The sequence below is a fragment of the Stomoxys calcitrans genome, chromosome 1 (genome assembly GCF_963082655.1).
Source record: "Stomoxys calcitrans chromosome 1, idStoCalc2.1, whole genome shotgun sequence".
Taxonomy (NCBI): Eukaryota; Metazoa; Arthropoda; class Insecta; order Diptera; family Muscidae; genus Stomoxys; species Stomoxys calcitrans.
In genome coordinates, this window is record NC_081552.1 from 145235021 (window position 1) to 145251474 (window position 16454).

The 16454-nt window shown below is 40.9% G+C and overlaps 2 protein-coding genes across 5 annotated transcripts in view; one reads left to right on the forward strand and one right to left on the reverse strand.

Annotated features, from left to right (window-relative positions):
- Window positions 1-6800: 6800 nt before the first annotated feature.
- LOC131997095 (spore coat protein SP96-like) lies at window positions 6801-8314 on the forward strand. The gene is made up of 3 exons (XM_059367395.1): window positions 6801-7119; window positions 7189-7375; window positions 7427-8314. Exons 1-3 carry the CDS (start codon window positions 7106-7108, stop codon window positions 8312-8314), a joined length of 1089 nt encoding a protein of 362 aa, XP_059223378.1. The 5' UTR covers window positions 6801-7105.
- A 497-nt stretch (window positions 8315-8811) lies between these two features.
- LOC106095011 (putative nuclease HARBI1) overlaps window positions 8812-16454 on the reverse strand; it is a 72651-nt gene continuing 65008 nt past the window's right edge. Inside the window, exons 1-4 of one of the 4 annotated variants that reach the window (XM_059370802.1) lie at window positions 11022-11156; window positions 9634-10072; window positions 9313-9457; window positions 8812-9259 (exon numbers count right to left, since the gene is read on the reverse strand). In XM_059370802.1, the coding sequence (XP_059226785.1) occupies window positions 8889-9259; window positions 9313-9457; window positions 9634-10072; window positions 11022-11125 (1059 nt within the window). In that variant the 5' untranslated portion in view covers window positions 11126-11156 and the 3' untranslated portion in view covers window positions 8812-8888. Of the gene's footprint in view, window positions 9260-9312; window positions 9458-9633; window positions 10534-11021; window positions 11157-16454 lie in introns of those variants that run through there. The other 3 variants (XM_059370805.1, XM_059370804.1, XM_059370803.1) reach the window with 3 other exon arrangements.

Here is a 16454-nt window from a genome sequence, read left to right on the forward strand (position 1 = left end):
GGGTCTTGACTTCTTGAGCCTCTAGAGGGCGCAATTATCGTCCGATTTAACTAAAATTTTGCACGTAGTGTTTTGGTATTACTTTCAACAACTATGCTAAGTATGATTCAAATCGGTTCATAATCTGGTATAGCTGTCATATAAATCGATCTTGGATCTTGACTTCTTGAGCCAAGTGATGGCGCAATTCTCATCCGATTTGGCTTAAATTTTGCATGAGGTGTTTTGTTATGACTTCCAATAACTGTGATAAGTATGGCCTAAATCGATATAGAACCTGATATAACTGCCATATAAACCGATCTGGGATCTTGACTTCTCGAACCTCTAGAGGGCGCAATTCTCATCCGATTTGGCTGAAATTTTGTACAAGGCCTTCTCTCATGACCTTCAATATACGTGTCTAGTATTGTCTGAATCGATCAATAGCTTGATACAGCTCCCATATAAACCTATCTCCCGATTTTGCTTCTTAAGCCCTTACAAGGCGCAATTTTTATCCGAATGAACTGAAATATTACACAATGACTTCTACAATGTCAATCAGCATTCAATTATGGTCCAAATCGGACTATTACTTGATATAGCTCCAATAGGATAACAGTTCTTATTCAATTATTATTATTTGTCTAAAAAGAGATACCGCGCATAGAACTCGACAAATGCGATCAATGGTGGAGGGTATATAAGATTCGGCCCGGCCGAACTTAGCACGCTCTTACTTGTTATATATAAGATATCCTTCACCGATCCTATTCATGTAATGAAAATTTCTATCCTTCGTCTGTAGTTTGTTGTAAAAATTGCCAGAGAAGACTGTTCATTTTATTGTCCTTAAATTGTTGGGTAATATTTATGTTGCTTTAGATTTTGGTCTAACTATAGTATTTAACTGGCTGTGAAATTTCTGTAGCCAGTATTACCATAACCCCCCATAGTTCAGACTATGGAGTATACGCATCCCTACCTAATGAGAGGTGGCCCCCTCGGTCGGCAGGGGCGTGTGTGAGTGGCGTGGGAACGAACGATTTCACGATGTTCGTGAATGTGTCCGTCAATTGTCTGCCTTTAAGAATTGAGATATTGAGATGAGATATTTTTCCATGCGCAGATAAAGTCTTGAATGGGCCAAATCCTATTATATTTGGATATACAAATATGCCAATTAGACCGATAACCCAATTTAGTCCTTTGGCTCTTGGAGTCAAGACATCTACCCTTTCATTCCCCTTTACTCTGCTATGGACCAGCACCAAATCGAAGCGGATTTTGTCATACCCAGCGAAGGCGAGAACTCCAAGACACTATCTTTGTAGTTATTTCTCTATTAGGCAACTGTGCATTAAAACTTTCACCCTCGACAACAGTGCGTTGACTCTGCACTATCTCAGGTTATTGGTCTGTAAGATTTGTATACCCTCCACCATAGGATGGGGGTGTACCAATTTCGTCGTTCCATTTGTAACTCATCGGTATATTAACCTGGGACCTAACAAAGTATGTATATTCTTGACCGTCTTAACATTCTGAGTGAATTTAGCCATCTCCGTCCGTCTGTCAGTCGAAAGCACTCTAACTTTCGAAGGAGTAAATCTAGGCGCTTGACATTTTGCACAAATACTTCTTATTAGAGTAGGTCAGTTGGGTTTGTAAATGGGCAAAATCGGTTCTTGTTTTGGTATAGCTGCGATATGAACTGATCTCGGATCTTGACTTCTGGCTGAAATTTTGCACGTAGCGTTTTGTTTTGACTTACCAGAACTGTGCTAAGTATAGCTCAAATCGATTCATAATCTTGAGCCTTTGCAGCGCTGAAATTTTGCATGAAGCGGTTTGTTTTGACTTCCAACAAGTATGCCAAGAAGTATGGTCTAAATCGGTTTTTAATCTGATATAGCTCCCATATAAACTGGTCTTCCGATTCTTATTCGATGTGGCTGAAATTTTGGGCGAGTTGTTTTGCAGCAACTTTCAACAACTGTGCAATATATGGTCTAAATCGGTTCATAACCTGATATTACTACCATATAATCCGATATGGGATCTTGATTTCTTGAGCCTATAAAGTGCGCAATTACTATCCTATTTAGCCGAAATTTTGCATCATGTGGTTTGTTTTGAATTCCAATAACTATGACAAGTATGATCAAAATCGGTTTTTAACCTGATAAATATTATCCGTTATCCTTTGTTTGCCAATAAAGGGATAGCGAGCAAAAAACTTAACAAGTGCGGTGCATCCTTACACTCAAAGACAGTTTTTGATCCTACCGCCTTGATTGTCATCACCCTAAAAGTCGTTAACTATCTGAGAAGATATTCACCCTAGACAATCTCGCATTCCTGTTATCGCCAGCAAGAAAAAACGAACTCGGTCTGTCGGATTTCAATATAAATGACTACATCAGTTCTCTTTTCTAGCTTTGATCCGTCCACGCAGCATGAACTATTAGATTTCCGTCAACAGAATAATGTGATGATGGAAAGTGTTTCATACTCGATCTCAACTGTTGTTCTTGTTGTCACTACATTTGTTATGGTCCTCGTCAAGGTCCATAAGTGAGCAATCTTGTTCCGGTCCATGCGACCGATCGCCGCTAGAAGCTACAGCCGTTGGTTATTTAAAGGCACCAATAACTCAGCTTGTCATATCTAGTATCACCGGCAGTCAGTATTTAAGCAAGAGCCGATGCCAACCGGCCTTTCACTGAGAATCTCCACTCGATACAGCTGATTGTATAATGGCGAAGGAAGAATTGTATGACAATTTTGTGTTGCTATGAATGTTTCGCCACTTCTTTGAATCGCCCTCAAAATCATAGACTCGACATTCAAAAGGCAAAAGTGTGGGAGCGAACAAGTGTATCATAACTAAACCGAAATTGGATGAAAAATACGACCCAGATATAAAATCTAGCGTTTGGTCTGCGCCGAAATGAGCATTTATGGAGATCATCTTTGGATATAGAAGAGGCTAACGCATGTCAATGTTCTTACCTTGAAAGCAATTTAAAGGTACGTATTCAGTTCGTCTATAGTGGAAAGTTTTCACAAAACATTGTTTCCCTTATACAGGGTGGCTGATGAAAGCCGCTACCAAAAAAAAATGTAATAACTTTTTTTCTATTTAATAATAATAATTTAATAATTAATTTAATTAATTAATTAATTAATTTAATTAATAATAATTTAATAATTAATTTAATAATTTAATTTAACATGAATAAAAGAAAAATGTATTCCATACACCGAAAAAAAAATGTAGCAATATTCATCATTGTAGCAATATTCATCAGCTACCCTGTAGACTGGTACTACGTTTTTATACCCTTATATATATATACTTGACCGTCATGTCATTTTTTTAAGTCGACCTAGCCATGTCCGTACGTCTGTCCGTCTGTCGAAAGCATGCCAATTTTCAAGGGAGTAAAGCTAACCGCTTGAAATTTTGCACAAATACTTTTTATAAGTGTAGGTCGGTTGGGATTGTAAATGGGCCAAATCGGTCCATGTTTTGATATAGCTGCCGATCTTGGGTCTTGACTGTTTGAGCCCCTAAAGGGCGCAATTCTCATTCGATTTGGCAGAAATTTTGTACAACGGCTTCTCTCATGACTTTCAACATACGTGTCTTATATGGTCTGAATCGATCAATAGCTTGATACAGCTCCCATATAAACCTTCCGATCTCCCGATTGCTCGTTTATAGTGAGTGGTGTCAGATTAGATGTTCCTATCCTCATCAATTTGGTCTTTGTTATGATTATCCTCAGGCCTACTTTGGCAGCATTTTCATTCAATCGTTCCAGTTTCGGCTTTATGTGCTAAAAGCGATGCGTAAAGAGGCATATATCATCCGTGTTGTCGATGTCTCCGAGGAAATCGTTAATAACCCGGGGTATGCCATAGGTTGGCCCAGTATTTGTTGCTTCTAATACGGAGTCTAATAAAATTAAGTATAGCGTCGGTGACAGGATGCAACCCTGCTTCATTCCTTTATCGATCCCGAAAAGTCGGCTCCCTTTTCCATTGAAACGAAATGAAACTTCAGTATGCCTATACAGCTCCCTAATTAGTGTCACGATCTTTTCAGGGATGCCCTTGTTCAACAGCGTGCTCCACATTGAACTTCGCGAGACTGTATCGAAAGCACGATTGAAGTCGATGAATAAAAGTTATAGGTGTGTATTAAGTTCTGCAGACTGTTCAATGATTATGCACAAGAAGTTAATATGATCGGCACAAGAACGTCCTGGCCGAAAACCTGTCTGTTGCTTCCTCAAAATGCTGTCAAGTGTAGGCGACAGTTCTTACACTGGATTAGGCCACCCTTTTTTGTGATTGTGATCATGATCCCCTTCTTCCATTCCGTTGGAATAGCGTTTGTATTGCAGGCCTCTCTGATTATTGGCGAGATCGCTTAAGCTATGGGGTATGCCCCACACCGCAACAGTTCAGCAGGTATATTATCAGGGCCGGCTGATTTGCCGTTTTTGAGTGAGACCAGAACGGCCTCAATTTCTTCGCAGATGGGTGGGACCGTAGATATATCCCTGCGTGGGTTTCGGCGCACAGGGGGATTAAGAGGGTCGGAGCTTACGTCCTCGGTTGCTGAAGAAACCGCGCCATCGCTCTAATTGCTGTTAGGGCGTTGTTAATTCCGACCCGTCCTCATATTATATTATAGCCGTTGGCCTTATACTGTTGCCACTCATTTGTTTTATCCCTTTCAGACCTGAAAAAAACTTCCTCCGATGATGCTTTGAAAATTCAAAAAAAAAATTTGATCCCTGGATTATGAGAAAAGGACATAACACTTTTGTGTTACAGGTTTTCGGTTTTTACAAGTAGATAAATATTTGAAATATATATGACATTTTATAGTCAGATAGCACAATCATGTACGGGGGTCTGAAAGGGTTGTTGACTCGTATACACCATGCATGTTTCCAATATTAGCTGCATTTTCGGCTTGCTCTACCGGCGATATTCAGTAATATCCGCAATTTTAGTTACAATTGATTTTGCGCGTAGCAGAGCGTTGCGTAGACGTTTTCGGTGTTTTATTATACCCTCCACCATAAGATGGGGGGTATACTAATTTCGTCATTCTGTTTGTAACTACTCGAAATATTCGTCTGAGACCCCATAAAGTATATATATTCTTGATCGTCGCAACATTTTATGTCGATCTAGCCATGTCCGTCCGTCCGTCTGTCTGTCGAAAGCACGCTAACTTCCGGACGAGTAAAACTAGCAGGTTAAAAATTTGCACAAATACGTCTTATTAGTGTAGGTCGGTTGGTATTGTATATGGGCCATATCGGTCCATGTTTTGATATAGCTGCCATATAAACCGATCTTGGGTCTTGATTTCTTGAGCCTCAAGAGTGCGCAATTCTTATCCGATTGGAATGAAATTTTGAACGACGTGTTTTGCTATGATATCCAACAACTGTGCAAAGTATAATTCAAATCGGTCCATAACCTGATATAGCTGCCATATAAACCGATCTTGGGTCTTGACTTCTTGAGCCTCTAGAGTGCGCAATTCTTATCCGATTGAAATGAAATTTTGAACGACGTGTTTTGTTATTATATCCAACAACTGTGCCAAGTATGGTTCAATTCGGTTCATAACCTGATATAGCTGCCATATAAACCGATCTTGGGTCTTGACTTCTTGAGCCTCTAGAGGGCGCAATTCTTATCCGATTGGAATGGAATTTTTTGTACGACGTGTTTTGTTATGATACCCAACAACTGTGACAAGTATGGTTTAAATCGGTCCATAACCTGATATAGCTGCCATATAAACCGATCTTGGGTCTTGACTTCTTGAGCCTCTAGAGGGCACAATTCTTATCCGATTTGAATGAATTTTTGCACGAAGTATTTCGTTATGATATCCAACAACTGTGCCAAATAAGGTTCAAATCGGTTCATAACCTGATATAGCTGCCATATAAACCGATCTGGGATCTTGACTTATTGACCCCTAGAGGTCGCAATTATTATCCGATATGCCTGAAATTTTGTACGATGGATCCTCTCATGACCATCAACAAACGTGTTTATTATGGTCTGAATCGGTCTATAGCCCGATACAGATCCCATATAAATCGTTCTCTCTATTTTACTTCGTGAGCCCCAAAGGGCGCAATTCTTATACGAATTGGCGGAAATTTTACACAGGTCTCCAACATATAATTTAATTCTGGTCCGAACCGGACCATATCTTGATATCGTTTTAATAGCAGAGCAACTCTTTTCTTATATCCTTTTTTGCCTAAGAAGAGATGCCGGGAAAAAAACTCAACAAATGCAATCCATGGTGGAGGGTATATAAGATTCGGCCTGGCCGAACTTAGCACGCTTTTAGTTGTTTTCTCTATGGTTTCGTTGCTTATCCATGGTTTTTGGGATCGTTGAGCAATGCGTTTGATAGGGGTGGCCGTCTCCGTATATGCTGCTGTTATGTCGGCTGATGTATGGGTGTTATTTTGTTAATGTTGCATTGTATTCGCGCGCTATTTCGGGGTCTTTTAGGTTTAAGAAGTTGAACTTTGAGCTTTTTGTTTTAGTCCTTTTCACTATGGCTGGCCGTAGACGTAGAGTGACCACTAAGAGCTATCACTATCGATGTCGGCTCCTCGTCTAGTTTTCAAATCCATGATCAAACACCCCTGACGGGTGTTTCCATCTGGTGATTCCCAAGTATAATTGTGTATATTTTGTGCCTCCAATAAAGAGCCGGTTTCTTGCACAGAAATCAACCAATTTGTCGCCATTGTCATTCCTGGTATCGCCAAGTCCACCTGTATAATAAATAAAAAAAAAAATACACGTGGTAAAATCTTACTGCCTGTTTCACTAAGCTTATTGCTTCCACTCACTCGCACACTATCAGTCAAACAGCTGATTTGGGTTCCAATAAGAAGCAGAAAAACGACTAATCGGGTGAGTGACAACGTGCAAGAAGACGTAAGCAAATTGCTTTATAATTGCGTTTCACTATGCGTGTGCTAGTGTCAATTCGAAGAAGACAAGTGTCAAAAACACTCACTTGCATTTTAGCCTTCGCGCGCTAAATTATTAAAAAATGGAAAAGAAAATGTAAGTTGTTTTCACATAAAAAGCTGTTTTGCTGTTTTATTTTTTGCTAATAAATCGTATTGTTTGTAGCGTAAAAAAATCTACACCCCAGCAGCTACAAGAGCTGGTCAAAGCCATGATGGAGGATTCGGATTTGGCCAAGGGTATTCCAGTATTTGGAGGGTCCAAATATACAGTGGATGAGAAGTGGAAAACCATTACCACAAAATTAAATATGCATGGCCCTCCTATGCGTACCACAGCCGAGTGGAGAAAGGTATGTACGATAATATAATGGTTCTAATTTTATATAATTTTTCAATTTCAGACTTGGGCGGACTTAAAATCGCGCACCAAAAAGAAACTGATGGATAATAAAAAGAGCTTGGAAGCTACAGGTGGTGGCGAATATGCTTTCTGTGCCCTAACAGAATTGGAGGAGATGGTAGACCGTGCTATATCAGCCACTAGATCTGCGGTTCCGACCGGTGCTAAGTACGGCTTTTGTTCTCAACAACCCATAATGGTTGAAGAAGACATTGTAGAGTGCTTCACACCTTATGTAGCGTCACCGCCGCGTAGCAACAAAGATGTGGCTGTAAATACGCCAAAAAGAAACGGGGTACCTGATTGTAGTAAAAAAAATTATCAGGTTGTGCCCACAAACTACAGTTTATACACAAGCGGAATGGCTACCACTATTACAGATACCACCGCCCCATCTAGCACCCCCGCAGCTACCACCGTCCCATATAGCACCGCACGACCTAGTACCGCCCCATTCAGTACCGCCCCATCCAGCGCCGCCCCATCCAGCGCCGCCCCATCCAGCGCCGCCCCATCCAGCGCCGCCCCATCCAGCGCCGCCCCATCCAGCGCCGCCCCATCCAGCGCCGCCCCATCCAGAACCGCCTCATATAGCACCGCCCCATTTAGCACCGCCTCATTTAGCACCGCACCATCTAACACCGTCCCATCTAGCACTGCCCCATCTAACAGTGCCGCTGCTACTATGGCGAAGAAGCGGAGAATGGAGTATGAAATACCATCCAGTTCTGCAAAGAACAGTAAGCAAGAAGAACCAACTTATTTGATAAAAAAGCAACTGCAAATTGCAGAGACAACGGCTGGCATAATGGAAAAAATAGTTGCAGCCATTGACGCTCAAACTGATGTTTTCAAAGAAGTAATAATAGAATGGCAGAAAAATAAATAGACTAATATTTTTAAAATATTTTTTGAGAAGTACAAATTTTTATTTTTATGCTTGTGTGTTATGACAAGTCCTTCATAAACCCCATCAAATATGAATTTTACAAAAAAGTGGGTTCTTATGTATCATCATATATTTTTATCTACGTGTGTTTTTTTAGAAATACAAATTTGTGATTTGTTTTTAGTTTTATGTTTGTGTCTTATGGCTAGTCCTTCATAAATCCGATTAAATATGAATTTTACAAAAAAATCGGTTGTGTATTTTATGCATTTTTTTATCTACTTGCTTTTGTCGAGTACAAAATTTTATTTTTTCTTTATTTTAAGTTTGTGTGTTATGGCTAGTCCTTAATAAATTCTATTAAATATGAATTTTTGCAAAAAATCGTGTTTTTATTTCCAAATAAACCTTCCTATGCCACTATGGGCATATACCTAAGCTAGTAATCGACTTGCTGAGGGATCTTTCTGGTCAAGAATAACCTTCAGCTCAATATCTTCAAGTTTTAGTGTGGGGTTTATTTACACTAGTAAATTTCATAACATATAACATTATTATGTAGGTAACTAAAAACCTATAAATTAATTGCAATATTTCTTCTTATACATATTGCTCTGTCATCTTCTTCTTGCACACTTTCTTCGGTATTAGGCATCGTTATATCTGGGTTTATGTAGGGGTCCGTTGGCTCTTCGATGCATTTGTATGTTATACACATGTTGTGTAAAGCACAACATGCGTTTATTATTTGGGTTGCCTTCTCAGGAGAGTAGTGCAATCCCCGCGAGCCAATAATGCATCGAAATCTGTTTTTTAATAGACCGAAACATCGTTCAACAACATTTCTAGCACTGGCATGCTTTCTGTTGTAACGTGTTTCGGCCAGATCCCTTGGATTCCTGTATGGTGTCATTAAAAATGGCTTCAGCTTATAGCCTCCATCTCCTAGAAGAAAAATGAGCTGAAAAAAAAAATTCTTTCTACAAATGATTTATTACCAAGAATCCAAAAGTTCCGCTTTCCCCGATCAAAATCATTTTGCAATTTGAGGTCTGCGGTGCTTGCTTCCCATATAAAAGCGTCATGGTTTGCGCCAGGATGACGGCCATCAACACAAATAATTTTCATGTTGTGGTCACAGATCTAATAAAACACAAATTAAAAGTAAGTTAGGGATCTGTCTTACGGCGGCTATGTTTGGCTACAAGTTACGGTCTACATTATACTGCGCATAAAAGTCAAGAGGTCTAATACCCCTACTGTAACAAATTTCAACATAAATGAATATAGAACAATCTTGAACTTGTGCATATACTTACCACCATGGCATTAATACTATAATACCCTTTTCTATTATAGTACAAATGTTTGACGTCATTTCCAGGCCCCTTAAATCGAACGTGGGTTCCATCAACACATCCTATAATTCCTGGAAATCCTGTTTTTTCGAAAAATGACGCCATGGTGTCTTGCTCCTCTTCCTGAGTAGGTGTTTTTATCCATTTGCCGCAAATCCAATTTTCAAACAATTGGAGACACTCACGAATTATACGGCAAACGGATGATTTTGAGGCGGATGAAATAATTTCATTGCCTACTGTGCTTTGGTAGCTTCCAGTAGCCAAAAACCTCAAAAAAGTGGCCAGTTTTATATCTGGCCGTATATATGTGCTACGTACCATCGGTGACCATTTATCCTGAAAAGTGTCTAGCAGCATCAAAAATATATCTTTAGACACCCGAAAATTAGCTACAAACCTGTGAATAAGAAGTGCCAGTTTATTAAAAACTTATTACAAAAATTAAAATCAAATCAATTTGTGTTTGTTTGTTTGTGGTTTCCGCCTCACCCCAAAGAACCGCCAAATATATCAATGAACCAAGCACGACAATATGGGACTCAAATGAAAGGTATTCAAGAGTAGAAAACGAATCTGATATCCAATTGTGGGACCAAGTGTTTGGTGGAGCAGCCCACCCCCCAAAACACCCCTAAATCGGATATTTTTAACGACCATGACAATATTGTGCTCAAATGAAATTTGAGAGTAAAGCACAATGCTGGTATTTTTCAGGGGTAAGAGTCTGGGCTCTCGCCCCATCCCCAAACAGGACATATATATGTGAGGACTAAGGCAATAACAGGTATTTGAAAGAAGAATCTAATATATGTTTAGAGTCACGTTTTAAGGGACACTTCGTCCCACAAGCTCCCCCTACGCCAGACTATGGCATTATGGGGCTCAAACGAATGCTAGTTGGCGGAAGTAGAGTACGAATCTGACATCCACTTTCGGGGCAAAAGATTTGGCTAACCCAATCCACCACCAAAATCAAACCGGACATATTTACCGACCATGGAAAGGCATTTGGAAGTAGAGAACCAATTTTATAACCAAGTTCGAGGCGAAATATTGGGCTCCTATAAAATCTTTTAAGAATAGAGTACATCTAACTTCCAATCTTAAAATACCCTAAATCCTCCGAGCGAATTCATAGGCCATTAAAGATCATGTGAGATTCAAAAAAAGCATTTATATTGTGATACTGTAGTCAAGCGACGTACATGTACCACTTTCACAGCACGATATTTCACAAAAAGCTCTTGAATTGTCAAAAATAACTATTCAAAGGATAATTTTGTTCCATATATTGTAAAAGAAGACGCAGCGGAGCGGGCCCGGTTCGGCTAGTATTTTATACTTACTGGTTTGTTGGCATTTCCAGAACATTTGCGGTGTCACGCAAATGTCTACGAGGAATTTCCTCTTCTTTTTTTTTCAAAAAATATACTGCCACCGAAATATACATTTTTTTATTTAAATACGACGCACTTTTTCTGTTTCACTTTTATTTGTTTGTTTATTTTTTTTTTTTTTTTTTTTTGACACATTGTGTCAACTTTTCCGATTAGTGAAGACTACTTTTCTGTTTTTTATCTGTTTTCGCGTTTTTTTTTGCCAAATATACGTATTTTTTTTAAACTGTAGATCTGGCAGCATTTTCTCTCACTCACGAAACGTAAGGCCATGCGAATAATTATATACGAGTAAGTGAAACCCATTCTCACTCGGAGAGTGAGTGACTACCATTCGTTCTCGTAGCTTGTCACTCAGCTTAGTGAAACAGGCTGTTAGTATTCACCCGTTGAAACATATGCTTACAGCTGTTCTACTGGACCAAATCAATCAATGTAGAATCGATTTTTATGATCAGTGGAATGTTTGCGATCGATTGAGGTACAGACATCTAGATAATACAGCCCATAGTGCTCTATTATCTAGATGTCTAATGTTAGAAATTCCATATAAATATTCAATCATTCGTGGTTTGAGGTTATCTTCATTTCCTTGTGGTTAAATCTTCGCTCTTTGTATACTTAAAGTAAAGGCGATAACACATATATTCGATAACTTTCATAAAAAAACTCCTGAAATAGTTAAATATTTTCACGTCCAAAAAAGTTTTTGTGTCGAGTTGGGAATCACGTAATGAAATGTGTTTTTTAACTATGATTCAGATTTATTCCCCAGTCGCTGTATACCTTATTAGGTATTCAGAAATTGTACTGAGTGGTTGTTGTACGCACACATGTTTCGGGCACTTTGACAATTGCATGCACATGTCATACGGACTCCAATGCCTATTTGTTTGTTGCAAGTATTGCCTTAGAGTTTTGCATACAAACACGAGAGGTACAAGCAGCAGAAAAAACAAAAACCTTAGAATGTATGGATAATTTCCACATGTCACCATTCAGTAGCTTACTTTAATTCAATGTCCTGAGCCATAGTCCGCTCAATGCGATTATAAGCTAGAAATGTCCAATTAGGTGCGACCGTGTCGAGCCTACCCAACGCCCTGCTATACAAGAAAATAGTCATGGAAATAAATATCAATTTAGCGTGAGTTGCTCTGCAATTAGGTTGAAACAAGTGATGCTCAAAATGAAAATGTGAATATATGTATGTAAAATACTCTCTCTAAGTATTTTTATCCCCACCACCGTTGGATGATGGTATACTAATCTAGTCATTCCGTTTGTAATACCTTGAAATATTCGTCTAAGATCCCATAAAAAATTTCTGACGTAGCCGTTGTGTGTTTGTGTGGACGTGTTTTTATTTCGCTCCTCAAAGAAAAAAATCCGTGTTTCAGATAAGTACTACCTATTACGAAATTTTTTTTTACTTTTTGGAGGAGGCTCAAAATTATCTCCAAAGACTCGACAGCTGCGGTCTCCTATGGGTGTAGGTGCTTTGGCACCTGTAGTCGAAAGTAATGCTTCAAGCACACAACTAGTCGACAGACTAATTAATGTGGCAGAGACGGATCCGGGGCACGACGAAAAAGACCGAGGAGTGTGTACCGACATCGCAATCGCGGAAAGTGCTGGATGCTGGAAGGTATAGAACTGACATTCCAGGCACTTCTACGGAAGCTGGAGAGAGAATCATATCTCTACCGAGGAGCATAACACTGCTAAAATACTGAAGAAGCAAAATAGCTCCCCGCCTTCAAGTACTCTGGGAAGACCAAGCCATCCCCCCCGCAATGGAGGCACCAGACATTGTCCTGTGGAGGGGACAAAGTCGGAACAGCAACGAAGGAAGCGCACACGGCCCCTTAGTCTTCATGGAGGAATGTGGCTTCCTTTTGGAAGTCCATGGGAGGATGGTCGCTGAGAAAGGCAAGGAGCCGCCCGTACCGGCAAGGAGGCATAACAGAGATGAGATGACTTATGCAGTCATCGATATCGGCTGTGTATCCGGTAGGATTCCACCAGATCGTGGGTCCCAGGTGAGGCATTTTATAAACAAATGGATTACCGATTATGTGTTGAACTCTGGAGGGGGTCCACCCATTCAAATTATGTACTGCGAGTATAGAGGGAACATCTTAACGCTGCGCTTTGCGCCAGCGGAATGTATTGATACCGTCAAAAAGCTCTTTGGGTCCACACTCCCTGGGTCGCAAAGCTCGACCTTGCGAGAATGATGGACATCCCACAGTTTACAAAGGCGACGGTCTTCATCAAGAATGTGAGCGGCGAAATCGCGACGGAACGCATGACGAAAGTCTTAAACAAGCAAAACCAAGATGTTGCCATGGAGAAATGGGAGGTTTTCCACAGGGTGGAGAAGGAGAAAGGAACTCTCCTTGTGGTGATCTTTATCAAGTCTCCGTGAAAAGTTTGGCAAAGACTAAAGGCAAAGGCATGGCGAACTACGGGGCAATGGCCGTCTTTTTCAGGATTGGGAAGACTAGGATAGGCAAATATCCTCATATTGAGCTATCAGGCGGTGCAGTGGCGGGACACTCACTAACGCCTAGCGAACAGGCAGCCGACTACAAGATTACCACCGCCTCTCTCATTGGAATGACTAGGATAAGTAATGATCCTAATACTTAAACATCAGGCAGTGCAGGCGCGCGAGATCCAACACTGCCTAACGAACAGGGACCCGACGACGGAACCATCTACGACTTTCTCAAGATTCGGTAGACAAGAAGGTGCAAAGATCCTGATATTAAAACATCAGGCAGTGTAGTGATGGGAAATTCAATGCAGCTTAAAGAACAGGGAACAAACGAGGAGACCATCACCCACATCCAGATAAACCTCCATTGGAGCGAGACAGCTACTCACGCCCTGATGGAAAAATCAGGTAGGGCAAGATTCATATTGCCTTAAATCAGGAGCCATGGACGACACAGAACAAAGTTTATGGAGTGAACCATATCAACTACCAATTATTCGATGCGAACATTGGTACTCGGCCGAGAACCTGCGTTATTTGTCATAGAAATTTTAATTATATATTTTCCCCAGAGTTGTCAACGTCGGATGCAACAGTGGTGAGGCAGTGGAGCATACGTGGCATCACTTTATCTGCCTCTCGACTCTCCGACACCGCCACCCACGTCGGAGCTGCAACGACTGGTGAGGAAAGCAAAACAGAAAGGAGACGAGGTACTATTGGGTTGCCCAAAAAGTAATTGCGGATTTTTCATAAAGTCACAATAAATTTTTTCACAGCTTGTGACTCTGTAATTGCATTCTTTCTTCTGTCAGTTATCAGCTGTTACTTTTAGCTTGCTTTAGAAAAAAAGCGTAAAAAAGTATATTTGATTAAAGTTCATTCTAAGTTTTATTAAAAATGCATTTAATTTCTTTTAAAAAATCCGCAATTACTTTTTGAGCAACCCAATAATAAGGTGCGATGCGAACTTTCACCACATTTCGTGGGGTAGCACCAACACTAATAAGCGGGGCCAAGCCCTGACAGTTTTCTGAATACTAACGACCCAATAACACTTAATATTGATATCTCCGCCAACTTTGTTAGTAGGATTAGGGAGAAGGTATTAGATGTGACAATATGGAAAATCTAATCGATGAGGTTCAGGATTTGAGGGTCTCCATGGAACACTCTTTCTCTGACCATCGCTACACCACAAGTGGGCATTTTATCACCACTCCTTTTGGTGACCACCATAAATAACCTATTACGGATGCTGACTGAGGAGGGTTTTGAACCACTCTGCTATTCAGATGTTGAAATACTTCTTAGGGGTAAGAATCCGAACCAGCTGTGCAGAAGGACCGATAAGGTCTTGCATATGCCATATGACTGTGCTAGACCCAGGGTCTCAATGGTTACACATAGAAGACAGAAATATGCCTATTCCCGAGGAAGACGAAGGTGGGCCAACTTAACGCACTAAGTTTCCTCAATAAGACGATTTCGATATCTGACAAGGTCAAATACTTAGGTGTGATCTTGGAAAGGAAACTGAATTGGAAGTGTCACATTCGGGAGCGTACTGAGAAGGCTCACAGGTGTTGGGCACTATGTAGACGGGCCGTAGGCTCGAAATGGGGCCTGAATCCGAGGAATGTCCACTGGCTCTACGGGAGCGTGATTAGAATGAGAATGGTAGCAGCTCATACATACGTCGATAGGAAATCTGGAAGCAATGGAAGAGGTTTCCGATCGGATACCTTAGACGACACTTGAGGTCGAGTGCGAGGCACTGTTGCCAGCGGCACTGTCTTGGGCTGACGGACCCCAGTACTGCCGCCTGGAAAATTATGTTACACGGATAGATCGAAGCTAGGGGAAAGAGTGGGCCTTGGGGTCTACATGGAGAACCCATTGACTGAGACTTTTTTTTTAGACTGCCTGACCATAATTCGGTCCTACAGGCACAGATCCGGGCGATCACGGAATGCGTGAGGTGATGTGGACCTAACACGAGTATGTCGAGTGTGAACATCTTTACGGACAGTAAAATTGCCATAAGGGTAATAACAACCATGAGGGTAAGGTTACGAACAGGCTTGCAACGTGAGAAAGATATTAAAGCCTTCTCTGAGGATGGCAGAGTCCGCATCGTTTGGGTGCCGGACCATAACGGAGTAAGGGGGAATGAAGGAACAGACGATTTGGCAGTGAAGTCCAGAGAATTATCGTCAATAAACTTGGTTAACCCGAAGCCTTTCGGCTCGACGCAGTCCGATCCGAGTGAGAGGACAAGGCTCTTATTGAAAGGAAGTAAGAAAGAGGTCAGTATAGCTTTTGGTGTCATAGCGGGACACAGAGGACTACGAGCTCACTTGCGCAAAATCTGTGCGGCAAGTGATAGCATATGTAGAGCATGTGAGAAAGATGATGGGACTTTGGAGCATTTCCTAATGCGTCACCCGGCTTTCGCTTCTAACAGATGCCTGCACATGGGTGGGACACAATACCAGACATGTACCAACTTAGGGGCGTGGCATGGAATTCAATGGAACAATCCTAACTTAGATTTTCGTTATCGAGGTTACTTTTTTGGCATTTAGAGCGGACAACAAGCCGATTACTGGCGGTTGTCCGCTCTAAATACATTTACGGATTAATATCTGCACCCTCTTTTCAACCTAATCTAAGACCCCATAAAGTACAAATTTTCTTGATCGTCTCGGCATTCTGAGTCGATCTAGCCACGTCTGTTCGTCTGCCGAAATCGCGATAGCGGTCGAACGTATAAAGCTACCAGCTTGAAATTGCACAGGTACTATTCATATAATTCGTTGGTTCATATCTGGACTTTCGCCTGCAGGACCGTATTATGGCCGAGCCGTCAAAAACAG

Coding starts and splice junctions, on each gene's coding strand:
- LOC131997095 (XM_059367395.1), top strand. Junction 7,376..7,426: donor CCACAGCCGAGTGGAGAAAG/GTATGTACGATA, acceptor TTTCAATTTCAG/ACTTGGGCGGACTTAAAATC.